The sequence below is a fragment of the Chrysochloris asiatica genome, unplaced genomic scaffold (assembly GCF_000296735.1).
Source record: "Chrysochloris asiatica unplaced genomic scaffold, ChrAsi1.0 scaffold00020, whole genome shotgun sequence".
NCBI classification, from domain to species: domain Eukaryota; kingdom Metazoa; phylum Chordata; class Mammalia; order Afrosoricida; family Chrysochloridae; genus Chrysochloris; species Chrysochloris asiatica.
The window spans coordinates 25,978,519-26,005,212 of NW_006408538.1; the positions used below are offsets into that span (position 1 = coordinate 25,978,519).

General features: G+C 55.1%; 1 protein-coding gene across 1 annotated transcript in view; it reads left to right on the forward strand.

Moving 5' to 3' along the window:
- Positions 1 to 26,194, forward strand: part of ZMIZ1 (zinc finger, MIZ-type containing 1) — a 115,201-nt gene extending 89,007 nt beyond the window's left edge. Inside the window, exons 5-21 of the mRNA XM_006837437.1 lie at positions 4,912 to 5,026; positions 5,715 to 5,932; positions 6,709 to 6,907; positions 7,674 to 7,946; positions 10,297 to 10,479; positions 12,306 to 12,383; positions 12,955 to 13,129; positions 13,734 to 13,875; positions 17,121 to 17,331; positions 17,640 to 17,745; positions 18,559 to 18,719; positions 19,459 to 19,526; positions 19,768 to 19,836; positions 20,396 to 20,640; positions 21,436 to 21,602; positions 24,495 to 24,746; positions 26,087 to 26,194. Coding sequence (XP_006837500.1) covers positions 4,912 to 5,026; positions 5,715 to 5,932; positions 6,709 to 6,907; positions 7,674 to 7,946; positions 10,297 to 10,479; positions 12,306 to 12,383; positions 12,955 to 13,129; positions 13,734 to 13,875; positions 17,121 to 17,331; positions 17,640 to 17,745; positions 18,559 to 18,719; positions 19,459 to 19,526; positions 19,768 to 19,836; positions 20,396 to 20,640; positions 21,436 to 21,602; positions 24,495 to 24,746; positions 26,087 to 26,194 — 2,770 coding nt within the window. The remainder of the gene's footprint in view (positions 1 to 4,911; positions 5,027 to 5,714; positions 5,933 to 6,708; positions 6,908 to 7,673; positions 7,947 to 10,296; positions 10,480 to 12,305; positions 12,384 to 12,954; positions 13,130 to 13,733; positions 13,876 to 17,120; positions 17,332 to 17,639; positions 17,746 to 18,558; positions 18,720 to 19,458; positions 19,527 to 19,767; positions 19,837 to 20,395; positions 20,641 to 21,435; positions 21,603 to 24,494; positions 24,747 to 26,086) is intronic.
- The last annotated feature ends 500 nt before the right edge of the window (positions 26,195 to 26,694 follow it).

Consider the following 26,694-nt stretch of genomic DNA (forward strand, 5'->3'; position numbering starts at 1 on the left):
ATTCTAAGTCTTAGTCTGGAAGGTCTCCTGACACCTGTTTAGCTTCCATGGACGGATGGGTGGTGACCACACATTGGCCAGGAAACAACCCCAGGTCTCTTGCACGGAGAGTGAAACTTGCAGCACATGAGCGGCTGGTGGTTTGAACTCCTGGCGTGCAGTCAGTAGTCCACTGCTGGTCCTCCAGCACCACACCAGGTCACACTGCAGGGATCAGGAATCAAGTAGTGTGACTGAATCTCTGAATGTGAGCACCAAGAGATGGTTTTTCGATGGCGCTTGATTTGTTCAGCCAAGGCCTCCTGGGTACTGTGCACGAACACACGGTGACGGGTACAGGGAATCCGAGAACTCGGAGAGGTGGCTCCTGGGTCAGAAGGGGAGACCAGAGGGGTGTCACAGTCCCGGGAGTGGTGCTTGGGCTGGGGGTTTGGCCGAGGAGTGTTTGGGGTGGTCACAGGAACGTGCTAGACTGAGAAAAAGCATAGAGGTGGAAACACATGGCTGTCCCCATGTGAGGGAGGGGGCTGTCACTCCGCTCTTAGGCTGGTGGACGGGACACTGCCGAGGTTCTAAGAATAGAATTCTTGTGACAGTTTTGTGTGGACAAGGCTAGACCAGTGGGTGGCCTGAGAGTGAACCATCTGGATTTGGGAGTAATGGGTGGGGCAGCCTTAGTAAAAGTGGGGATTTTTAGACCCCAGACTTTGGCCTCCCTCTGAACTGGGGCCAGGAATTGTTAATTGTCGTCGAGTTGGTTCCAACTCATAGTGGCCCAGTATAGGGTTTCCTAGGAGTGGCTGGTGAATTTGAACCGCTGACCTTGTAGTCAAGTGCATTATCCTGCGGCACCACCCCAGGACTTGTTCTTGTTAAGTACCATCGAGTTGGTTCCAACCCGTAGCAACCCTGTCTACGGTTTCCAAGGTGAGCTTGAACCACCGAACTTGCAGTTTAAACTGACTTTGCAGTCCAGTGCTTTATCCCACAGTGCCACACCAGGGCTTCATACCAGCACTGGAAACCCCAAAATACCAGGTACCTCTCACTTCAGCTAGGCATACCTGTAAGAGATATAAAATATATGAGGGGGCCGAAGGGGCCTCAGGATCAGGACACCTCCTACGGATGCCTCACCAGGAAACCAGATGCCGTCAATTCCAACTCATGGCGGACCCCTTGTGTGTCAGAGTAGAACTGTGCACAGTGAGGTTTTTAATGATTGATTTTTTCCAAAAGTCAATCTCCACGCCTGACCTCCAACTACTTTTCAGTTAGCTGCTGAGTGTATCAACCATTTCCACCACCCAGGGACCTCCTGTTTGTCATCCCAAGCCCCTTCCTTACTGCTAGTGGGTCTCCCTGGTAGGAGCCTAGGGACCAGGCTGCTCTAGGAGGAGCCAGCAGCCCACCCCCACCTCCACTTTGGCAGTGTCTGAGCTCAGGCCAAAGGCAGAGGCCCAGCTGCCTGTGAGGGTAGGAGCCCTCTCCCCAGAAGGATGAGTCAGAGCTGGGTCAGGACGGCTGCTCCACTGTGGGTCACACTTCTGCTTCTGCAGCAGGTACTGGCTGGCTGTGTACAGACACCATGTCTCCGGAGACACCCAGTGCGCTTGTGTGCCTGCCTCCTCTGCCAGGTGTGCACACACCTGCCCCCGCACCTTGCGTGCACGCTGGTGTGCACCTCTGCTCCAGCAGCTGAAGCCCCAGCAGACAGCAGCCTGTCCAGCTTGGGAACGTGGGCTCACTTTGCTTCTCACCAGGTTTGGGGTGGAGGGGGCAAAACAGGAAGGAGCTGTTTTCCGCCCACAAGGCCCCCACGGGAGCCACAGGGCAGTTGGGAGCTTGTTTTTTGAGGCCTGTGAGTGTCTCCATGTAAGCTGGGGCCTCCCTAGAGCTGAGGTGCCAAATCAGCAGCTGCCAGTGTTCGGGGCTCCTGTGAGGCCAGCTGGACATTTCTGAGTCTGTCAGGCATGTTCTGAAAGGACGGACGGCAGCCTTGGGGACAGCTAGACATCAGTCAGCATGAGGGTTGCTGACAAAGCCCCAGCCTGGCAGGAGAGCAGGTAGTCAGGAATCTCCCTTGTTTGCTTATAAGGGTCCTTCATGAATTTATCTTATACACCCAAATACGTACTGGAACAAGCCCTGAGTTCAGGGCGGCTCATTTGGTGATCCCAGATCTGCCCAGGGAGGCTCATTGCATCTTAAATCAGCCTCAGTATCCCAATTATCCCCCCCCCCCCCAAATTGTGGTAAAATATATATCCTCTAAAAATTGCCATCTTAATCTTTTACTCTTTGTTTTTAAAATCCATACTCAGAGGGATTCCTGGGAGACTCTGAGGGGCACACCCTGGGAGCAGGTCAGGTCCCCGGCTCCCCAGTGCCCTCCCTCGAAGAGCAGAGACCGCTCCCTGGGGGGGAAGCCGGCTTGTTTATTTGCTTTTCTTCCTTCTCTTGCCTGCCCCTCCCTCTGGATGCCCCAGTCCTCAAACAGCCTCTCCAGGGCAGTGTTCATAGTATGTGTGTGTGTAGCTGTGTGGCTGAGTGTGTGTATAATGGTGTGTGTGTGTATGTTTGTATGTCCATAGGTGCCCACCTGCCTACTGCCAGTCAGCAGGTAGAGAAGGAGGGAGCAGGATGGTGCGTACAGCCTCTCCTCTCCCCCAGGTTCTCGTCCTGGTATTTGCCACTAGAAATCATAAGTAATGCTAACGTGTGCGATGCCACTGTCTTAATGTGTCCCCCCCAAGCCTCATCAGGCCCAGGGCCCTGTTCAGACTTACTTGCCTGATGCCCACAGTAAATATGCATGTTACACTGCAACACAGTTGTATATAAAACCACAGTTCAAGGTACAATTCTCGTTTCTGTGCTTACATTTGATTGTTCTCTTTTACCCCTTCCTTTCGCTGGGTGGCACTTAGTGACAGCAATAGCAGAAAGGTTGGTTCAGGCAACGCGGTGGCTCTGTAGAATAAGCACTAGACTGAGAACTACAAGGCTGGCAGTTCGAGTCCACCAGCTGTTTCCCAGGAGAAAGTTAAGGCTTTCTGATCCTACAAAGATGGCCAGCCTTGGAAACCCTATGTGGGTCACTATGAGTTGGAACTGACTTGAGGGCACATACAACCGCAGCAGTATTGGATTTGTGTTAGAGCCATTCATGTATTGTGACTTGCCATTGGAAACCACTGAGGAGGGTGGAGGGGGGGCTCGTTTTACAGATGAGGAGAGACTTGGAGACTCGCAGCAGAGGCCTGAGCTCATGAGTGACTGGAACAGAATGAGACTAAATTGCTTTGGGACCCTAATGGAAGATGAGGTCAGAAATCCCCAGAACTCAGCCCCTTTTGCCCAGAACACGCATAGCTAACTTATGAGAGCTGAGGTTCCTATGGTTTCTTTTGGCTCGGGGGGTGGGAGTGGAGGTGGGGGCAGCATGCAGAAGGGGACAGGGCTGACACATTTCAGCTGTTAACCCTTCAATTCATTGTCCCCAGAGACTGTTTCAGGATCTGGCGCACTGAGGCTGCACTGGGAACAAAATAAACCATCCTCTCATGGAACTGTGCTGGGGGAAGCAGACAGCCATCACATGAATGAATGAATGATTAAGTGGTAGTGGCATGCAGTGAGAAAAACGTACAAGGCAGGGTGCAGGTACAGGAAGTGTGAGGGCTGCTTTTTACACCTGGACGGCAAGCAGGTCCTTTCCAGCAGGTGGTGTGTGAGCAGAGAACAGGAGGAAATGGCCCAGCCAGGCTGAGAGGTGGAGGAGAGAGCACTTGGGACTGAGCACTTGCTGTCCTCTGGACATACCACCTCTGTAGGGAACCAAGGGCTTGCCTAGGCAGCGGCAGGGCAGGGGTGGGGTGGAGCAGGTGGGAGGGGGTAGGGAGGTGCCCCCAGCTCTCAGGGAGGGCTGTCTCTCCTCCCAGCACCTCCACTGCTAGTCAGCCTAGCGTCCACTTGCCACCAAGTCGGTTCCAACCACATGCACATTGGAGCAGAACTGTGTTCCACAGTGTTTTTTCAATAGCTGGTCTTTCAGAAGTAGATCACCAGGCATTTCTTTGGAGGCACTGCTGGGTGGGCTCAAACCCCCAACCTTTCAGTGAGCTGCTGAGCACGTTAACCATTTGCCACCCCAGCAGCTCACAGGAATTCCTAGGAAGCCGTTACTGTTCGGGGGGGGAGGGGGGGCAGGGCGTTAAACGGAAATATAGAAGTCACCTCTGATGTTCAAGAGCTCCTTGGAGCAATGCCCTTGAACAAGACGTGATGCTGGGCTTAGTGGACAGAGAGATAGTGGAAGGTGGACATTCAGGGACAGTTCCAGGGAGATGTAGCAAGGTAAAAATGCTCAAGTGCCTTGTTAACACCGGAAGCCACTGAAGGTCTTTGATGGTGCTAAGTATTTTCGCTGTTTTAGGAAGATTAGTAGGACAGGTATGCATGTGCCCTGGATGGGAAGGGAGGACAGGGAAGCCTGCACCCTACTAGCTGGGCTTTGCTGGGAAGGAAAGTAGTGATAAAGGATACCTTCGTTACAAAGGCCACAGCAGTTGATCCCAGTTAGGAATCCAGAGCGGAGACTCCATTCAGACCCTCCAGCCCTAAGGAAGAAGGAAGTCGGAGGAGAAGCTGGTTTGGGGGGTGGGGGCATACAGAGTTCCTTCCGGAGAACCCCTTGAATTCAGAGCATGGTAGGAGGAACTCTCTAGGTAGGGCCAATGGACTTGGGGCTCAGGTGAGACAAATAGCAATTGGGGAGGGGGGTGCTTTCATATAGCCATCCCCAAGGTCCCTGAGGGACCCAGACGACTGTGTGCTGTGGTACTGTGTAGGGTGGTGGGACCACTTCTCTGTCCCAGCTCCTGAGAACCCTTGTGTCTCCCTCTGCAGTGATGGGTCGTTCCCCTATGACTCAGTCCCTTGGCAACAGAACACCAGCCAGCCTCCTGGCTCCCTCTCTGTGGTCACCACGGTTTGGGGAGTGACCAATACGTCCCAGAGCCAGGTAAGAGCCTGCCCTGCCCCAACCACAGTCCCTCCCAGGTGGGCCTTGGGGTCACTACATTAAACCCACCCTCCTCACTTTCACAGACTCTGCTTAGCTGGAAAAAACAGCTTTCAAGGCAAACCCCACGGGTCCACATGTACCAAGTAGGGCAGCAGCTGGGCATCTGGGGACTGTCCCTGTCTAAGGTGGCTTCCATCTGACAGATGGCAGTTCTTCCCCACCCCACATTTATAACTTTGGTTAGGTAAACAGTGGAACTGTCTGTGTTACTGACTTCAGGGCTCCAAAGTCTGGGGTCTGTGGCCCTGGAATTGCCCAGGTTAGATTTCATAAACTGCCTTGCCTTAAGCGTGTGGCAGAAGCCCTGTCCTCCCACGCAGTTGACCCTGCCGCTTGCTCTCCGTGTCACCTTGCTCTGTTCCCTCCACCCCTTTATCTGCCCTGATCTCCCACGCAGAAAACTCAGGCTGGCTGTGGCCCTGAAGGGAAGAAACCAGGGACTTCCCTTGGTCTCCGGCCTGCGCCCAGAGCTGGCGAGTTAGGCATCTCCGCTCTCTGTGTGGCCCAGCCACTAGCTTCCATCTCTCTTTGTGGGTTGGGAGAACTCAGAATCCAGCTCTTACCTCCTCCTTTCCATACTTCCTGGGGCTCCATTATTGCTGATGTCCATTCTCTCTGTCCACAGGTTCTCGGGAACCCTATGGCCAATGCCAACAACCCCATGAATCCAGGCGGCAACCCCATGGCGTCAGGCATGACCACCAGCAACCCAGGCCTGAGCTCCCCACAGTTTGCTGGGCAGCAGCAGCAATTCTCAGCTAAGGCTGGTCCAGCTCAGCCCTACCTCCAACAGGGCATGTACGGTCGGCCCAACTACCCTGGCAGTGGGGGCTTCGGGGCCAGGTGAGAGGGGCTGGCCGGAGTCTTAATTGGTCTTCAGAAACCCCACATCTCCGCTTGGTGGTGGGGCAGCCATGGGCAGGCCCTGATATTTCTTTTATTGTTGGCTGGCCTGGGACGAGGCAGCATCTGTGTTCCAACGACTGTCAGACTCCTCAGGAGGGCTGCTGTCCTCCTGACGCATGTCTCCATACGCTGGGAGACGTGCAGAGCCCTAGGCCCTGGAAACTTGAAGAGCAGCTAAGGTGGGATCCAGTTACCCAAAAAAATCTAAAAAATCAGCTTGGCCACGATGGTGGAGGCAGAACCAGCAAAGCCTGGGAGCTCCTGGTCCATGAAATAATAGGACCAGAGAAGGACGAGGAGCCCCAGCAGTGGGGCAGACATAGCAAGCAGACGTACCCCTTCCAGCCACGAGGGCTGTCTACATCCCTTCTGGGTTTAGCCCAAGAGGGCAGACTTGGGGCTAAACACATCGGCATTTGGTGTCGGGCCAGAAGCTCCACCCCAGTTCTGCCATCCACCAGGGGAGACTTTGGCCACGTTAGTTGGGTCCTCAGAGACTAGAAGTGGACCCGGCCTTGTTCCCAGCGTGAGCTCCGGGAACACTTTGGTGGGCTGCTCACCAGACTGCAACAGACCTGGAGTTGGGGTACCTTGTCCCATCTGTGAGCTAAGGTTAGGGCGGGCCTGGGCAAAACCAGGTTTGCTCGCTCCTTCATAGATTCGGTAAATATTTGACTATCTAACGCTTCCATTCCGCCCTCCCCTCCCGCCAGCTACCCTGGGGGTCCCAATGCCCCGGCCGGCATGGGCATCCCTCCGCACACCAGGCCGCCTGCCGACTTCACTCAGCCAGCCGCCGCCGCTGCAGCTGCCGCAGTCGCCGCCGCGGCTGCCACCGCCACCGCCACAGCCACAGCCACGGTGGCAGCTCTGCAGGAGACACAGAACAAGGACATGAACCAGTATGGACCGGTAAGGGTCCCCACCAGCCCAGGTCCAGCCTCACCCACCCAGTCAGAGTTGCGGTGTCAGTGCTTGTAGGGCCATGTGTGCTGGGGCGGGCTCAGGGTGTCAGGGTATATGTGGGTTTTCCTGGAAGCATGGGGAAGGGTGACCAATAGCCCGTGGGTGTCAGTGGAGTTGGGCAGGTAGGTGTGTGGTTGGGTGTTTGTTGTGTATGGGTTGATGTCTGTGCATGGGGATCAGGTTCCAGATTACTCCCTACTCCCAAGGAATGGTCTCTGTCTAAAATTAGCCTCTGATGGCCAGTGTATTCCTGTCACTCCATCTGTGCCCGAGACCTTAGAGCAGAATGTGAAGAGGCACAGGATGCATGGGGAGGGGACAGTAGGAGACTGTGGATAGAGACCATTGTCCAAGACTACTCATGACCGCACCTCCATCCTCATTGCCTGCCCTCCCTGCCCCTCACACCCCTGTACACTTTGTCATCTCTGCCCCTTGCACCCCACTTCCCCTTGCCTGCCTCCTGGAAATGCTGCCTGTTTGTCCGAGTAACCTCCCCCACCTCATCCCACAACCAGCCTGCGTTTTCCCTCTGTAGCCTGCAGAGGGCAGCAATGAGCCCAAGAGGCCAGCAGCCACACAGCAAAGTGCCCCCTACCCACCCTAGCCCTCCCGCCTCCCCCACCTTCTTCCCCTGCACTTTCAATGCATGTGGCATTTTATTTTTTTTTTTTTTCTTCTTCTCCCGTTGAAGGTCTGTTCCTCTTTCCAGATGGGTCCTACCCAGGCGTATAACAGCCAATTCATGAACCAGCCCGGGCCACGGGGGCCTGCCTCCATGGGAGGCAGCATGAACCCCGCCAGTATGGCAGCTGGCATGACTCCCTCGGGGATGAGTGGTCCTCCTATGGGCATGAACCAGCCCCGGCCGCCCGGCATCAGCCCTTTTGGCACACATGGGCAGCGGATGCCCCAGCAGACCTACCCGGGCCCCCGGCCCCAGTCCCTTCCCATCCAGAGCATAAAGAGGCCATACCCAGGAGAGGTGAGTGTGACAGGGCCACGGTGGGGTACGCAGGGTGGAGAGGGCTGAGGATGTGGGGTCTGAAGGTGCAGGGTTTGGGGTGATGCTTGGGAAGGACACACACTAACCTTTGGAAACGCCAGCTCTGCCACTTGTACCTCCCTGAGACTGTCCTCATCTGCAAAATGGCGCTGGCTGTCCAGCCACCCTGTAGGGCTGTATGGGGCGTGTGGAAGGCGTCACGCAGGCGACGGAGCAGAGGTGATGGTAGCTCCCAACTCAAGGCAGCCCCACACCAGAACAAAATGGTGCTTGGTCCTACTCCCTCCCCTGCTCAGGGTCAGCTGTGGGTCAGAAGTCTTTCACGTCATGATTTTTTTAGAGAACATCAGATCTTTCCTCCTACTATGTCTTAGTCAGGCAACTTTACTGGAACTCATTTGGCATCATAGTACCACGCAAGCCTCCACTAACGGGCCGGTGATTGTTGTACATGAGGCACTGGGCCCTGCATGGAAGAGAAGAACCTTACCACTGAGCCCCCAGTGCCTCTAGCAAGGGGTAGCGGCCGCTGTTACTGCTTTTTGTCTGGCTTGAGAACAAACTGGTTAACTTCGACTCAAGAGCTCAACCTTTCTGACGCCTACATGAGACGTTGGGGCTTCCCTAACCTCCAAAAGTGAGAGGACGCAGAGCCCTCTAAAAACCCCCAGAGGCTGGGCCTGCCTGAGGAAGTGGCTACAAGGCAGAGACATGGGGTTCTTGGGTTTGTCTCCATTGATACTCAAGTAAGGCATTATATCAGGAGAGCACCACCTAGTTCCTGTCCAGCCAGTTCCACCAGGGTGTTGGAGAAGATTTTGGGAAGTAAAACCCACGCTTCCTGTCTGCCGGGAACCCAAACTTCAGCAGGAAACAGAAGGCTTAAGCAGGACCCTTTGAGGGGGTGGTGTGAAATGGCGGCTTAGGGATGAGCCGTGACTCTGAGGACCGTCTGCCACAGCAAGCTCTTCACCTGCAGAAGACACCAGAAGCCAGTTGTTTGTGTCAGGGTAGAACTGAGCTCCAGAGATCTTTCTTCTGAAGCACCTCTGGGTAAACTGGACCCACCAAGCTTAAAGTTAGCAGACAAGCCTGTTAACTGTTTTCACTCCCCGGCCTGCAATAGACCGGGGCCCCAGAATCCTGAGCCAGCACTCCTTCCTCTCTCAGCCTTCCTAGATGCACTTCCCCCTCCCCTCATCACAGAACTGTGGCTTTGACGTTTGGTTTGGAGGGCTGTGTGACGTAGCTCCACATTCTCTGTAGCACAGCCTGGAAGCAACTTGACACTTCACAGAGGTATCTATCCTGAGTCCAGGAGAGGAGAGAAGGGTGCTGGGGTCAAGCCTCATTCATGGAGGGGCCTAGGATGGTGGAATTGACTGATGGCTCCCTGGTCGTACCCCCCCCCCCCCCCCCCCCCCACTGCATGGAGACCATCCAGGTCTCCAGCCTTCTTCTCAGCATCCTCTGTGCTCAGATTCGCCACTGGTTTGGCTGAGAGTAAGCCTCAGGACGGTACTGAGGGAAGCAAATGAGGCCAGGCTGTAGCGGAATTCCTGGTCATTGGCCCGATGGGAACCACAGCGCCAGCACCCAGTGACTTGTTTCGGCCTCTGCCGGCCATGCCAGAGAAGGGGAATGAATCGACTGTTTGCTGGATTGAGCATCCGCTTCATCAGGTGCTGCCACTACCAGGCTACAAACCACCTGTGCCCAGTTCTACTCAGACACAAGCAACCCTGTCTCCCAGCTGTGCATCTCGAGGACAGTGGCCCTGCCACCTCCTGGAGCTGGCTCTCCCACCTCTGTCCAAGCCCAGAACTGACCACCACCCATGTGGATTATGGGGCCAGCACCTCCCGAACCTGTTGCCTGCATGCACTTGTCAGGAGCTGAGAGAAACAAGCCCCCTGTGTGTGGTGGCATGAACGAGAGTCTGGGGTAACCCCGAAGCACCAGGCAGAGCCCCTAGAGAGACAGCTCTGATGGGGGACTGAGTGGCATGTAAGCCAGGAAACAGGCATAAGGGGATGTCCTAGGTTACCTTACAGGTTAGGAAGGTCCTTCTCTTACTTGTGACACTTAGAGCAGGAAAATCTGCCTAATTTGGATACCATCCTTGACTCCCTTCTGCCGTAGTGGGTCCTACACCAGTCTCAGCCTTACTTCAGTCTAGCACCATAGTTGTAGTTGGCATTTTCGTAATTCATTTCCATCCCCTTCTAGAAAGTAATGATACCATTTTAACTATAAAGCTGAGGTAGGGTGAGCGGCTTGATTCAGAGACATTGATGGCCTGTCCACCCCCCCTTTTCCAACACTGCAGCCCAACTATGGAAACCAGCAATATGGACCAAGCAGCCAGTTCCCAACCCAGCCAGGCCAGTACCCCACTCCCAACCCACCGCGGCCACTCACCTCTCCTAACTACCCTGGGCAAAGGATGCCCAGCCAGCCGAGCACTGGGCAGTACCCGCCCCCCACGGTCAACATGGGGCAGTATTACAAGGTGAGTTTCACCCTGGGACCACCCACACCGCCTGAGCTGAGATCCACCTGCAAGGTCCCTTTACTTCTCATCTGTGCCATTCTGTTCCAGACACCAAGGTCGGGGGCAGGCAGAGGCCTCGGAACATACCCCATGTGCTCCGAGCTTCCATAGACCAGAGGTTTGAATGGCTTAACACCACAGAAATGTTCTCATAGTTCCAGAAGCCAAAAGGCCCAAACCAAGGTGTTGGCAGGCCATGCCTTCTCCAAGCTCTAGAGGGAGCTGTCCTTTCACACTTCTAGCTCCGGTTGCAGCTGGTAATCCTTAGCATTCCTTAGCTGGCAGCTGCATCACGCAATGCCTGCCATTTCCTGACATTCTCCCTTCTGAAAAGGCCATCATCCTACTCCTCCTCTATGGCCTGATCTTAACTTGATGACATCTACAGAGATTCTAGTTCCAAATAAGGTCTCATTCGCTGACATACCAGTGGTGTTGGCAGCTTGTAGCAGCTGACTTCAACATATCTTGTTGGACGTCACAATTCAACCCAAAACACTATGCATATGGTGGCCAAGAAAGCCAACCTGGGTTTTTTTTTTTGTTCCTGTTCTGGTGAAACTCATGTGATTGTTTTCCTTCTCTTACTTTTATTTGTGATACATAGACTCTACATATTTTAAAGAAAAATCAGGCACCCTAAATACATCAACATTTCACTTGAACTTTGTCTCTCGGTATGCACACCTAGGTACCAACATTGTATATAATTGTTACTAGGTTGTGATTTGGAACCTTTACTTACTCTGAAACCATGGGCAAATGACTTGTTGCGGCAAATCCCTCTGCCTAATGCCCCCGAGATGACTGCATTTCTCATCCCATCTGTGGACATCTGAGTTATTTCTGATTTTCCATATTTGAACCAGTTACTGTTAAATCAATTCCAGTTCATGGTGACCCTGCGCTTGTCAGAGCAGAACTGTGCGCCACTGAGGTTTTACTGGCTGACTTTTGGCAAGTGTGTTGCCAAGCTTTTCTTCCGTAGTTCCTCTTGGGGTGATCGTAAACCTCTAACCTTTTGTGGGCAGCAGCCAAGTGCATTAGCTATTTGTACCACCCAGGAATTTATATTTATGTGGTGCACTTAAATAGCAACACAAAGTGGCCCAAGCTCTTAACTGCTAACCAGAAGGTTGGAGGTTCAAACCCACCAATCTCTGAGAAAGATGTGGAAATTTGCTTCCACAAAGATTTGCAGATTCGGGAACCCTGTGGGGAAGTTCTTCTCTGCCTACAGACTTACTGTGAATCAGAATCGACTTGATAGTGTTAGGTTTGGTTTGGGGTTGGAAACAGAAAAATACATAAAGCAAGCTTTCCTACTGATCACCTGACCAAAATGTGTAAGCAGAGGTCAGAGGAAGCTAGCCCAGGAGTTTCTCTAAGAGCATTGGTTCAGGGTTCACTCGGTCATTCAGTGTGGGGATGACTTTACAGGACGTAACTGCCTAAAATGCCTTCTCCGGATGAAGACAACTCAGGAAATACTTTCCATTGAGTTGCGAAGAATCATGCTTGTTGACAGGGCCCCTCACCATGTGGATTTGTTATTTTTGCTCCAATTTCAACACCTGAAGTGTTTCTATTTCTAGAAGCTCTTGGTCTGGAGGAATGGCTGTGGGCAGAAAGAAACCTAACTAGACAAAACTGGGCCCCTCCCTGTACCCTGGATTCCTCTCCCTACCCCCACACTGGAAGAACATCCCCTGCGCTTCTGGGAAAGTCAGAAGTCAGGATGGAGAGCGGCTTTTGTAACACTGCTGTTCATCTTGTTTTAACAGCCAGAACAATTCAATGGGCAAAACAACACCTTCTCCGGAAGCAGCTACAGTAACTACACCCAAGGGAATGTCAGTAGGGTATGTGTGGATTTAAACAAAGTATTTTATCGGACCAAAAAGGCTGCTCCTGCCGGTGGCCTGTCTGGATGTTAGGTCTGAGGGTGCGAGTACCCTTCCTGGTCACCTGCTCTGGATGGACGGGGAGGAATAAACATGGACCCAAGTAGTCACAAAAGAGAACAGAGGAGGACTGAGGTAGAGGAGGGCTCCTCGGGGACCTCTAGAAACTACTCTATCAGAGGACCCTCATGGGGACCCTCCTGGGAAGACAGGGTGTGGCTTAGAATCTCGAAGGGGAAAGTAGGACACCTGACCTTGATCTCAGCTTGCCTCTCCTGGAGGCGTATTAGATAAATCCCTTAGCACCTTAGCCTCAGTATCCCCATCTGCCAAATGGGCGGGCAGCCGTGCATCTACCTGACACTATGATTCTGCAGCACCGTGACTCAAGTGAAGGGCATGGTTTTCCAGGGCCCCACTGGGGGAAGAAGCCGGGGTGCCGGCCAGGGGCGGGCTTATCTGTCTAGAGCCGTGAACTCTCCCATCCCCGTGACCCCATAATCTCTGTATGGTCTCTGTTTCCCTCCAGCCTCCCAGGCCGGTTCCTGTGGCAAATTATCCCCACTCACCTGTTCCAGGGAACCCCACGCCCCCCATCACCCCCGGAAGCAACATCCCCCCATACCTGTCCCCAAGTCAAGATGTTAAACCTCCTTTCCCGCCCGACATCAAGCCAAATATGAGTGCTCTGCCACCGCCCCCGGGTGAGTACCTAATCTTTTCTCCCTGTGGCCCCAGCGGCTCTGCTCCAGGGGCCATTGTGAGGTGGGGGACGCTTGCCCCAGGGACCAGGAGCAGGGGGCTTGGAAATTCGTTGGGGTTGGGGGTCAGGGTAGAGTTGAAAGGGCAAGGGGCTTGAGAGCAGGTAAGCCCCATCTATCTCTTAGAGAAACAGGAGGTACATACAGATGAGACCTCTGTCTGGGACACCGGCAGATCTTCTCCCACCTGCTGCACCCCAGAAACAGTATATCCCAGGCAGCTTGGGATGCTGAGAGCTCTTCTCCTGGACCAGGTGGTCACATCCCCTGACCCAGATCCCGTGCCCAAGAGAGGGAAGGAAAGGAAACACTGGTTTGGTTACAGGCTGGAAACTTGCTTGGCGATGTCCCAAATCTTCTCTAGTCCTGGTGCTCAGCCGTAGGTGGGGGCTGAGAGCAAGCTCCTGGACTTCCCGAGTGGGGAGTCGGGCCGTCTCTGGGGTACACCTGGTATTTAGCCAGGTATGGGACTCTGTTCATACTAGCCACGTGTGAGTAACCGTGTTTAGAGGTATGTGGCTCATCAGACCCCCTCTTTCTGTGGCAGCCAACCACAACGATGAGCTGCGGCTCACGTTCCCTGTGCGGGATGGCGTCGTGCTGGAGCCCTTCCGTCTGGAGCACAACTTGGCCGTCAGCAACCATGTCTTTCACCTGCGGCCCACGGTCCACCAGACGCTGATGTGGAGGTGAGCACAAGCGACAGCTGCAGCGTCATGGCACCTAGAGAGGGACAGGCAGCTACAGCACATGGTCCAGGGCAGGGAGCACTTGTCGGATACCCAAACACTAAAGAGAAGGATGTTCACAAGAGGCCCTGAGTTGACAAGGGTGAAGCACTCCAAATCCTAAAGTGGTTTGTTCTGGCCAGAGCTGGTCCTGAAGATGAACTCTGGGATGGGCAGCCTGCAAGGGACTGACCTTGGCACAGGACTGGGGCCCAGATGGGACCCAGTTGGAACATTCTGGAGTACAGGGTTCGGGAAGCCCCTTTGCTGAGCAGTGTTGTGTTCAGTGCCTTCCACACATGCTCTTGTTCATGTAAGTGGGTAATGCTTTTCCTGTTAGCAGACGAGGAGACAGGCCATAGGCGTTTCTGACTTTGTTAGTTGTCACCGCTGCCAAGGGGCCAACACTGGGGCCACGGTCCAGCACCCCTTGGTGCTTCCTCCTCAACCAGGACTCACCTTGTGTCACCAGGCGTCTGAGCCCATCACACTCCTGCAGATGACCACACACACGCCACACGTGCTCCACGGCAGTTGCCTTGACCCTGCTGAGCAGGCGGCCAAAGGCACAGAGCTGCCATGGGAGCTGGGACGCTCAGACAAGAGGGTTGTTATTGTTGTTGTTAAGTACCGTGGAGTCGGTTCCAACTCATAGCGACCCTGCACAGGGTTTCTGAGGCTGTAAATCTTTACGGGAGCAGAATGCCTCATCTTTCTCCCGCAGAACCGCTGGTAGTTTCGAACTGCCGACCTTGAGGTTAGCAGCCTGATTCGTAACCACTCTGCTACCAGAGCTCCTTAGACAAGAAAGATGAGACAAGAGGGTAGGCAGACCTATAACTGATTGGAATACCTAAAAGAGGTTCTAGAACATGCCCAGTGAAATAGGCTTCTTGCAGAGCCTTTGTCGTGTGTAGGACCTTAGGTGAATCCTGAGCCCCGTCCAGAACCTTCTGAGGTGGGACAGTCCCACTTGGAAGGACATGCATACCAGCCTGGAACAGAAGATGCTTCTCGAAAGAAAGACCAGCAGGAAAAACCCAAAAATCAAAAACGGCAGCCTGATTGGCTCTACAAGCAAGTTGTTCACTGGGGAGCCATCAAGGCAACCAGTCAAGTCCCTTCAGGACAAATCCCCATGTTAAGACTGAAACTCCAAGGGAGTGCATGAGCAGGCATGTAAGCTTGCTGACAACCATATTGGTTTACTGGTAAGTGGAAGATGGGGGAAAGGCAGCAATGAAGAAATGGCTGAGTTCAACCATGTTCCATACACTCCCGTTGACCTGGAGATGAGAGAGAGAAGAGGAAGAACTGGTTGATCCAAAGTGTGATGGGACCGGGGGACACTTGAGCCCATGGACAAGGACATAGCCACAGAGGGCAAGAGCTAAGAGTGAAGCATCCAGCGGATATGAAGCGAGGGGAGACTCACAAGAATGCCCAAACTTGTAGCTAGTACCCATTTGACCTAGCCTCAATGGCATGATTATCAGAACTCGACTACAGGAAGATAAAAAAAAAAAAAAGTTTTCAATAAAGGAAACAAGTGTAAATTGCTACAATTTAATGAATTTGACCTATACTTAATGGAGGTGGTGGTGGTGAAGGTTATATGCTGTGGAGTCAGTTTCAACTCATAGTGAACCTGTATAGGATTTCCAAGGTTGTAGATCTTCATGGAAGTAGAAAGTCTCCTCTTTCTCCCACAGAACAGCTGGAAGTTCCAAACTGCTGACGGTGAGATTAGCAGCCCAATTTATAAGCACTAGTAGCTCAAAATATCAACTGAGAGGGAAGGTGTCTTCACATCAAGTATCAATGCTATCCCTTCTGTACACAGGGTAGATAGGGATGGGCAACTTAGACATTGGCTGCTTAAAATGAAGTTTGTGTGTGTGTGTGGGGGGGGGGGGGTTAAAAGGTATGAAGTGACTGGCTTACAAGTTTCCAAAAGGGAGTTTAAAAAAAAAAAAAAAAAAAAAAGAGGGTGGGAGAGGGCTTGCTCTCTCATCTTACCAGGAGCACCCTCCTTGTTGCCTTGGCCCCCAAGTCCAGGAGATGCTGCTGACCTTGTATGGACAATTCAGTGCTTGTTTTCGGGTCACAGGCAGGCCTTCATGCACTCACCATCCACATCCATGCTCACATGCCCTCAACACCTGGCAGGACCTGCTCTTCTTAGACCTCCAGAATTCCTCCCTGAGCCAGATTGGGCAGAGAGCAGAATAAGGGTTCGGGGCTGTGGCTTTTAGAAGCGGCTCGCCAGGCCTGTCTCCTTAGTCACCTCCTAGTGGGTTGGAATCAGCAACCTTTCAGCCTGTCATCAAGCACTTAGCTATTTGTGCTCTCCAGAGGATCCTGTACACCAGGTGTGAGACAGGAACGGAGGGCCAGCCTCCTCATCCCAACCCAACTGACTAACTCACAGGCATGAAGTCCCCTCGCCTGACCTAGGTGGAGAGCTTGCTGATAACGTGAGGACAGAGGAGTAAGGAGAGCCCCTTCGGCAGCGTACGGGCTACAGATCGAGTCTAAGAACTTATGCGGGATTCCAGGCAGTAGGGCAAGCACCCCAGGGTGCTGGTGAGCATGTGCAGAGGTCCACAAAGGGGACCCCTGGACTTCAGTTCCCCTGGTGGGCCCCCAGTATATTGCTCGGTCTTCCTGATGGAGCTGCCCACACCCAGCCCCTTCCTCCTTTATCTGAACGGTCATCACTTGTTCCCCACGGACAGCGTGTGTCCAGGCCAGAGCAGTCACTTCATCCATCAGATAGATACCTGAGGATCTGAGTGTGTCCCCCGCATCACCCCATCAGGGGAACTGAACCAGAAATCACCCTGGCCACAGGGGTCTGGAGGCCAACCCCCACTGACCCCCCAGTCTAATTGGCATCTGTCCTTTTTGCTCCATTGTCTGTCCTGGGTGAATAGGGATCAAAGTTATGGGAGCAGCATCGCCTTGCCCTCTGTCATCTCTCCAGGGACGGGCCACAGGGGCCTATTAACCTAAGCTGGGCTGTGGAAGGTGTGAGGAAGAAGGTTTTGATGAGAGATTTGTGGGAGCAGCCACAGTGGGGATGGGTGTCCTGAAGGACCTGGGGGTTGTGGTGAGTTCAGAGTTGTGTGGCCTGCCCTGAGGTCACAAAGAGTCTCCAGACAACCCCCTGCAAGAACCCATCCAGTGTCACCTGCCCCCTACAGGTCTGACTTGGAACTGCAGTTCAAGTGCTATCACCACGAGGACAGGCAGATGAACACCAACTGGCCAGCCTCAGTGCAGGTCAGCGTGAACGCCACCCCCCTGACCATCGAGCGTGGCGACAACAAGACCTCCCACAAGCCCCTACACCTCAAGCATGTGTGCCAGCCAGGCCGGAACACCATCCAGATCACTGTCACGGCCTGCTGCTGTGTGAGTGTGGTGTCAGGGTGGGCCCCGCATTCCTGCCCTCTCTGTGGGCCCAGAGCTGCCCAGTGCACAGATAGGCCTGCCCCACATCCTGGTCCTGGATGTGTCCCCACCGTGCCCCTCCCCCAACTGCCAAGTTCCACCTTGTCCTCAAGCAGACAGACACAGGTGATTCCACCTGGGTTTCCAGGCTCACCGGTCCCAGGGAACATCCTTGGGCTCCAAGGTTCCCTCTCCTACACTGCCCTGGCTGTGGGGTCTGGGGCCACTGGGAGCCATGAGTCAGGGTGACGTGTCTCTCTCTCTTGTAGTCGCACCTGTTTGTGCTGCAGCTGGTGCACCGGCCCTCCGTGCGCTCCGTGCTACAAGGCCTTCTCAAGAAGCGGCTCCTGCCCGCCGAGCACTGCATCACAAAAAGTGAGTCGGGGCACGAGCACAGACCATGCCTCTAACACTGCCCAAGTTCGGGAGCAAGAGGTGGTCCCAGTCACACAGGACCAACCTTAGCTCCATGCCAGCCACCACCGGCCCCCAGATGTTTCTTGAGTCCCAGTTCCTTCCACCTGGGACTGTGACAATGATAAGTCAGGTAGCATAGAACCTGGGCCCTGGCAGGAATTCTGGGCTCTCCGAGCTCAGAAGCCAGGACAGACACAGCCAACAATAACACAGATGTGAGGGAGATGGCAACCAAATGCCAGGCTGCGGGAGCCCAGAGTGGGAAGACATGGGATAGACAGGCCAGGCTGGCTTCCTAAAGGAGGTGACCACTAGACTGGACCGTGTAGTGTGGGAGGATGTGGAGAAGGAAGATGTTCACTAAAGAGGTAGCCCAGGGCGTGGGCTCCAGACTGGCCCCCCACTGCATCTCACACTTAAACTTTGGCAAGGGAAGTGCCTGCCTGGATTAAAGTCAGCGTCTTTGGGAAGTTTCTGTGAGCTCCTGGAGGAGCTGAAGGGTAACAACTCTTAGAGGTAATGTGCAGGTCACCTGAAGCCAAAAACTCTACCGGGTAGTTGTTCGCTTGCAAAAGCTCCTGATGGGGCTCTTTACCTTGACCGAGGCAATCCAGAACAGGTGTCAGACTGTGTTTTCCATATGTTTTGTAAAACGTCCCTGGATCTGGGGGCTTCCCTTGACACGTTCACTCTACACATGGGCACTTCGGGGAACAGCATGGCGAGTCTCCCCGGGCCTTGCCCTCACCTGCCTATGCCTCTGTCCCCCAGTCAAGCGGAATTTCAGCAGCGTGGCAGCCTCATCGGGCAACACGACCCTTAACGGGGAGGATGGAGTAGAGCAGACGGCCATCAAAGTGTCTCTGAAGTGCCCCATTACATTCCGGCGCATCCAGCTACCTGCTCGAGGCCACGACTGCAAGCATGTCCAGGTGGGCAGTCCACGGAGGGCACGGGGGGCCCGCAGACCTCATGGAGGTCAGTGCTGAGTTCTCTCGTCCCTACCATTCCCTTATGCTTGTCTGCATGCTCCGTGCTAGATTCTGAGGTATTCCAGAAGCATTTTAGATCACCCTGGCAGATGCTAGGCACCAGCTGGAAGCCAGCATGTATGACTGCGGTAGGTTATGGGACATGAGGACAGGGACACAGTAGTGCACATTCAGGGGCTCAGGAAGTGGTTGCTGAACAAATGACTGTCACAATCTGGTTCTTTAACACAACCCTGTGCAAAATAGGGCATGGGGGCAAACAGTCCCTGCCCTGCAGACTGAGGGAGGAAGGGTCTAGCAGGGTCTGGCTGGGGCCATACCAGGCCTTTTAAATTTAGTTGCTGCCTGGTTACTAGGGTCGATGGCCACTGGGGCTGGCCACCCATTGTGTCTCTGAGGGCTTTGTGGTGGGAGAATGTCCCTGCAAGTTGCTGTCTGGTTACCTTATTCACTCTGTCTCTGATTTATCACTTTGAGTGGATTTGTTTTTGCCTGAGGGCTGGGCAGAAGGGGAGGCCTGATTTCTCTAGCCCCAGGGGCTACCTGAGGGCATAAACAATGGTGGGGCTGGGCCTGCAGACCAGGATGGCCACAAGGGCCCCAGCAGAGCGAGTCCCCAGTCCAGGCAGCTTCTAAGCAGCCCTGGTCTCATCTGTCTCTCTTCCCTCTGGCCTCACAGTGCTTTGATCTGGAGTCATACCTGCAGCTGAACTGTGAGAGAGGGACCTGGAGGTGTCCTGTATGCAAGTGAGTGACACCCCCTCCCCACGTGACGGCTCCCTCACCTAACAGCAGACAGGAGATCTGGGCCCAGAGGGAGGGGCTCTGTGCATCATCCCTCAAGAGTGCCCTTGTCCTGCTGGGTCTCCGGCAGTGCCCAGTACAGGGGCTCACTGACACCCAGTTGGGAATGGGGCGCTGCATCTACCCACACCCAACACACCCAGGGCCCGGAATCAAAGGTCAAACCTGTCACTCTCCTTTCCAGTAAAACTGCTCTGCTGGAAGGCCTGGAGGTGGATCAGTACATGTGGGGGATCCTGAATGCCATCCAGCAGTAAGTGGGCTCCCTGGCTGGTTGAGGGGGATCCTGAATGCCATCCAGCAGTAAGTGGGCTCCCTGGCTGGTTGAGGGGGATCCTGAATGCCATCCAGCAGTAAATGGGCTCCCTGGCTAGCTGGGGGGTGGTCCTGAATGCCATCCAGCAGTAAGTGGGCTCCCTGGCTAGTTGGGGGTGGTCCTGAATGCCATCCAGCAGTAAGTGGGCTCCCTGGCTTATGGGGGAAGGGAAGGGATACCAGCCTAGATTGGAAAGAAGAAAGCGTGTGTACAGCCCCATATCTCCTGAATCCCCCACAATCCTCACCTCTCCAGCTTTCCCGTGGTGACTTGTGGGCCTAGGGATAAAGGAGCTCTCCAGAAGGGCCCAAACTCAGCTGGAGCAGGGCCTAACAGTACCCCCTACGGCTGCTCCCTGGGTGGGAATGCCCTCATTTCGGCCCTTCCCGGTTCTCAAGAGCCCTACATGGATTCTATGAGAAGAGGGCAGGGGTCTGTCCATGTGGTGTGGGTCCTGTGCCTAAAGCTGCCCTCCATTCCCCTTCGTGCATCCCAGCTCTGAATTTGAAGAGGTCACCATCGACCCCACATGCAGCTGGCGGCCAGTGCCCATCAAGTCAGACCTGCACATCAAGGATGACCCTGACAGCATCCCTTCCAAGCGCTTCAAGACTATGAGTCCCAGCCAGATGATCATGCCTAACGTCATGGAAATGATCGCAGCCCTGGGCCCCGGCCCATCCCCCTACCCGCTCCCACCTCCACCCGGAGGCACCAATTCCAGTGACTACAGCAGCCAAGGTGGGTGGGGGGCTGCCCCAGGTGTCCCCACTATCCAGCCCAGGATTTCTGTGCTGGTGGTAGCAGGGTGAATGTCACACACAGTCCCCAATCCCTAGTCTTGGGGCTGCAGCAGCCCACACCCACCCTTCCCTCTTCATCCACCCCCCTAAGTCTGGGCCGTCAGCGCCTGCTTTGCTTGATGCGCAAGTGCCACCTCCCCCAGCTGAAGCCATCCAAGAAGCCCATGTGCCTGGAACCTTCGCTCTTCCCATGTGTCATGGACAGTGCCCACCCCTGTAACTCCACCATTCGGCCACAGGGCCAAGCCCTCGAGGCCCTCATACCGTTATCACTGCCTGTGACTGAGCCTGCCCCAGCACCCTAATGGGCTGTGTGAAATTTTAGGACTCCCAGGTGGATAGCAGCCCCACAAGTGCCAAGGGCAGCCTTGCTTGTCCTCTGACCTCTCATGTAGCCACCTGGTGGGGGCACAGTGGCCAGGGAGTGTGGCAGCTGACTTTTCCTGGTGTCACTTTGACCTGACACCGCTTTCTTTGTGGGTGGATTCTGAACACCCCGTTTGGGTGAGGCCTTCCAAGCTGTGAGGTGAGGCCCATGGAGGCAGAGGTCTCAGATCTGGGAGTCCAGCTCAGTAGCTGCTGCCGAAGGCCAGACTTGGGTCTCAGCTCAATCCCCTGTCCTCGCCACTCCCCAGGAAGCCCCTGCACACACACTGCCCCCTGTTTCCATTGGGCTGGGGGAGCCACTGACCTGATAGGTGACCACCCTTCCCGTGTCTCACCCCTTTGCCAGGCAACAACTACCAGGGCCACAGCAACTTTGATTTTCCCCACGGGAACACTGGTGGGACATCCATGAGTGACTTCATGCACGGGCCCCCCCAGCTCTCCCACCCCCCGGATATGCCCAACAACATGGCTGCCCTCGAGAAGCCCCTCAGTCACCCCATGCAGGAAACTGTGAGTACCTCCTTCCACTTGCAGTCCCCCAAATCTTCCTATCCTCAAACTACCTACCCCAGCCTCCTGGGGCTGATTGGGCAGAGGACCTTTCTGAGGTAGACCCCTAGTTTCCTCTCAGGCTAGGGCAAGACTAAGAATTGGGTCTGGGGCTCAGAAGGAAATAAGGTTGGTCATGGCCCATCACATAGCAGTGCCTGGGGACTTGGCGATCTCACACCTGGCCTTTTCCTTATAAGGAAACACATTTACAAACTCCGCCAGACTAGTGTGCTCACCTGGATCTTTCCATACACACACACACACACACACACACACACACACACACACACACACACACACACACCTGTATACATTCCAGTGGAATTGTCTCACCTGAACCTTTTCCCTGCACATACCCCCGTACACACTCAACTGGACCTGTCTCTCTCCTTGGCCTATTCATTCAATTTGTTCTCACCTGAGCCTTTCCCTGCGCACACACCTGTACACACTCCACTGTCTGTCACTCTCACCTGGACCTTTCCCTACACACACACACACACACACACACACACACTCCACGGTCCCTGTCTCTCTCACCTGGGCCTTTGCCTTCACACACACACACTCCATGGTCCCTGTCTCTCTCACCTGAGTCTTTCCCTGCACTCTAACCTATACACACCCCATCACACCATGCCATGGCTGACCTGGCTGCAGTCACAAACCCAGGCATGTCTCACCAGGAGACACTTTGAGGAGGCTCAGTGCACTCCTTCCCTCCCCACACCAAGTCAGACATCCGGTATATTGTTCACCCTTCCAGCCTCTAGGGGGCGCTGAAGGTACCCATCAGCTTAGCTGACTACGGCTGGGCCTAGTGGGAGCTCAGGTCCTGGCAGTGCTGGGTGGAAGGAGAGCTGGTGTTCTGGGGAAAGATAGGCTTGAAGAGCTGAATGACTTACCACCGTCAGTCACCGTCGGTCTCTCCTGAGTAGGAGGTGGGACGGTGGGGGTGCCAATGGGTAAGGTGGGCCTAGACCCCAGGTTCCACTTCAGGCTCTCTTCACCTTTTGTCCTGAGACCCACATGCCTGACCTCCGACTGCTCTGCCCCCAGCCCTCCCAACCTCAGCAGGAGTGGTATCATTCCAAAGGACTTGGGGCGGACATTCCTGTTGGATTCCAGAATACAGAGTCTGAAATATTAGGAGCATCCAAAAGTTCATGGATACATTCCATAATCTTTTAATTCTGTGTTTGAAGCTGACCAAGATTTTACAAGTTACTTTCTGCTTCTTGGGGCTTCCAATTTGGGGCAGGCCTCTTTTGGTCCTCCTGCCCCAGCAAACACACTGACCACACACCCCAACATGGACACATCCTGTTTCCAACAAGACACTCACCCTGCTTTCTGTTCGCCCTGCTGCCTGACTTCCTTGTCGTGGGTTGACATCAGAGCTCCCTGAGCTGCGCCCTAGCCGTGCCCAGCCTTCACCCTTGGAGGGCTTCATCCGAGGAGAGCATAGACGTACATAAAGGGGTGAGGGTGACCCTAAAATAAACCCAGTCTGGCCCCCTGGCTGAGCAAGTAGCTGGGAGCAGTTCGTAGCCTGGGTCCAGCTAGAGAGCTATAAGCAAGCGCCAACTCGCCCAAAGACCCTGTTGTGCCAGGTTGGCAGGTATATCTGCAGGGTCCCAGAGTGTGTCCTCCAGTCCATAGCATGATGTCATAAGTTTGGGGGAGCCGGGGAGGATGCCGGCGACTGTGTCACGGCATCTGGGGACTAGCAGTATCAGCTGCCTTGTGGCAGAGGAGGGGGCATCCACAGGCCCGGGTCCTTGTGCCCACAGGCAGGCCCCATACTGGTGACAGGCCCTGATACCTCCAGCTGTCGTTGGTCTTCCTTATGCGTGCATTCCACATGAGGGTCCCAGTGGGTCACAAGTCTTACTCTTGGGGTATTGTGCTGTGGGGCCGTGTCGGGGAGGAGAAACAGGCAGGATGAGAAACTGGGATGAGGAGATTCCTGACCAGCAGGGCCACTGTTCCCAAACCCTCCAAGGAAGACAGTAGAAATGTTTACGGAGCCACCTAGAGGACATGGAGGGAGGAGTTTGGTCATCAAGCTGCCCCTTCTAGTTTGAGGGGTCTGCGGGATGCTCAGGGTGGGAGAGAGGTGGGACAGGCCTTTCCCTGAGAGATCTGAACTCTGAAAGCCCCCGTCTCCTGGGGGCAACAGCCTTCCTGCCATGGGAGCCTTGAGTGGGGCGGTTCTCTCAAGGTAGTGGTTAGAGAAGCCCCCAGCCTCAAGCAGGGGGTACTGTGAGGCCTCTTTCCTTCACACCTCCACCTTCCTTGGACTGGCTCCGCCCTGACCCCCTGAAGGCTAGAGGCAGGGCTTGTGCTGAGAGCCTGGTGGTTCTTGCCTCAGGCAGGCGCTGGGAAGGGTTAGGCCTGTTTTGGGGCCCGCAGACCCACTCCAGCACACATCTGCCCTTGCCGTGTGTGTCGTGTCTGCCATCTGCCGTCCAGCCTAGCCTGCACCATGCTGCCAGCTGCGTGCGCCGCCTCCCTGCTCCCCGGAAACCTGACCCCTGCTTCTCCATCCACGCTGCTCAGTATCAGGATGCTGGAGTCCAGGGTGGGGGCAAAGGGGCCCCACCCTAACTCTCCATGTCTGTGCCTGTCTCTTCCTACTTCCTCCTCCGTACCCTCCCGTGGATGGTTTTCGGGGAGGTCTGTTTCTGTTTCTCGGCAGGAACATTCCGTTTTGTGACGGGTGGCTTTGAGTTGGGTTTTTTGTTTGTTTGCTTGTTTTCCTGGTTTGGTTTGGTTGTCATTTTCTCCAGGCATCTTGTCACTGTACCTGGTCACCTCACTTTTCTCCTACTCTCTCGTCCTCCACAGATCCCCCACGCTGGCAGCTCTGACCAGCCCCATACCTCCATACAAGGCTTGCACGTACCACACCCCAGCAACCAGGCAGGGCCTCCATTACATCACAGCGGGGCTCCTCCTCCTTCCCAGCCACCCCGGCAACCGCCTCAGGCCGCTCCCAGCAACCATCCACACAGCGACCTGACCTTTAACCCCTCCTCAGCCTTAGAGGGTCAGGCCGGAGCGCAGGGAGCGTCCGACATGCCGGAGCCTTCGCTGGATGTAAGTTGGGGTCTCCACTTGCCTAGGCCTGGGGCTAGGCTTGGCACCAGGACCTACTCAAGAGAAGGGATGGGTGGTGAGGGCAAGAGGCCCCAGAGCAGCCTCCCTATGGGGCAGTGAGTGGGCACCAGCCAGCCTCCCCTGCCTCCAAAATCAGGGGAGTCCCTTGGATGGACAAGTGTCACCAAGTATCCGAGTGAGCGTTCCCTCCTTCCTCATGCCCCTTGGCCATGGTCTGCCCTCAATCTTGTTCCCTCACCTTCTAGCCAAGTACTCCCAGAGTCCCCTGGCCTGAGGTTCTGGAGGCCTACAGGAGGGTCCCTGCCCCCTTCCCTCCCCTCTCCCCCTTGTTGAGCTCGCTGTCTCTGTGTGCACAGGGCGGGGGTGGGGCGTGGCAGCGCTGTCTGTGTGGCGTGTGTCTCTCCAGTGTGCTCGTCTGTGTGGTGTCTGTAACCTGCTGCTTCTGCTTGCTCCATGGCTCACTCTAGGGTCCCATGGGGTGATTCAAAGGGGTTGTTGAATCGGGGGCTGTCGCAAGTTGGGTCAGGGGCAGCAGCAGATCAGAATGGGCAGCTGAGGTCTGAGTGTCCTGGAATGTGGAGGGGAGACACCAGCCCTGGGCAGGTGCACGAGGTCAGCTAAGACTGTCCTCCCCTTCCCCACCCGTGTGCCTGGGATCCAGGCTGGGCTCGGCCTCCACTCCTGTACTCGCCCTGCCGCCCCTCTCTTAAGCCCACCTGGCTCTCTATCCCTCAGGTGTGTCAAGTGGCTTCGCCGTATATAGGGCTCCATATTACAGCCCTCCTGGGTTCCCCCACAACATAACACAGAAAGACGCCCCACAGAGTGCAACTTTTCCTTCTGACTTGATAGAGGGAAGGGGCTACCGACTTGGCCCCAAAATTGATAAGGGCTTCCCTGGTTCTCTGCCCTCCCACCAGCTCTCCTTGTTATATCTGAAACATGGGGCTCCCACTAGGAGACCCCACAGCCCCTCACAACAGGGTCTGAAGTGGGCAGAGGAACACACTCATTAAGAGGAGATCCCTTGAGCCCACCACACTTGAGGGTAGGGGCGCCTAAGGCCGTACCTGAGGAGAATCAGATGTCAGCCTTCGGGACCTCTCACATAGGCTGACGTGAGGCTGAGTGTGCCCCCAGACAGGCCCAGGGGCTGGTGAGCAAGCCTGGTCCAACACTGCCTTTCACCCCTCCTTTGGGTCAGGACCCCGGCAGGCAGGTTAGTGGGGGTGTCCAGGCCAGGGCCACCCCTGCCTTCCTCACCTCGGCTGAGCCTTCCACCCACACTTCATCTGCACACCTGTGCTCTTCTCTTCCAGCTCCTTCCAGAACTCACAAATCCCGACGAGCTCCTCTCCTACCTGGACCCCCCCGACCTGCCAAGCAATAGTAATGACGACCTTCTGTCTCTCTTTGAGAACAACTGAAGGCCACACGTGTCGGGCCAGCCCTACACTCTGCCCCCTTCCCCATATGCCCACACACTTTCACCTGGGAGCCGTGCCCTCGAACCACCCCCACCTACAACCTTGGGTTCAGTGGGTGGGAGCCCTCCCTTGCTGTCCTTTTACAGAGCAGAGGGGTCGGGGAGAGGGTGCAGCTAGAAGGCTGTGTGAGCCTGGGCTTGGCCCACGTCCAGAGCAGTCCCCAAGGAAGACCCCGTGACAGAGAAGGGCCCAGTGAGAGGAACATGGGTGAAGCCGGCTTCCTGGCCCCTCTGCTGATTCCAAATAGCCTGCCCCAGGCTCCTCCACTCCGAACGCTGTAGCCCTGCCTCCCTGCTGCCTGGCCCTGAGCCTCCTGCAAGTGACTGTGGAGCCAGTGAGAAGGCCCCCGAGGTCCAGGGCACCTTGACCGTGGCCCTGGAGGGGCAGTGACTGCTGGCGGCATGGAGAACAGCCCACACACCACCGAAAAGCACAAACCT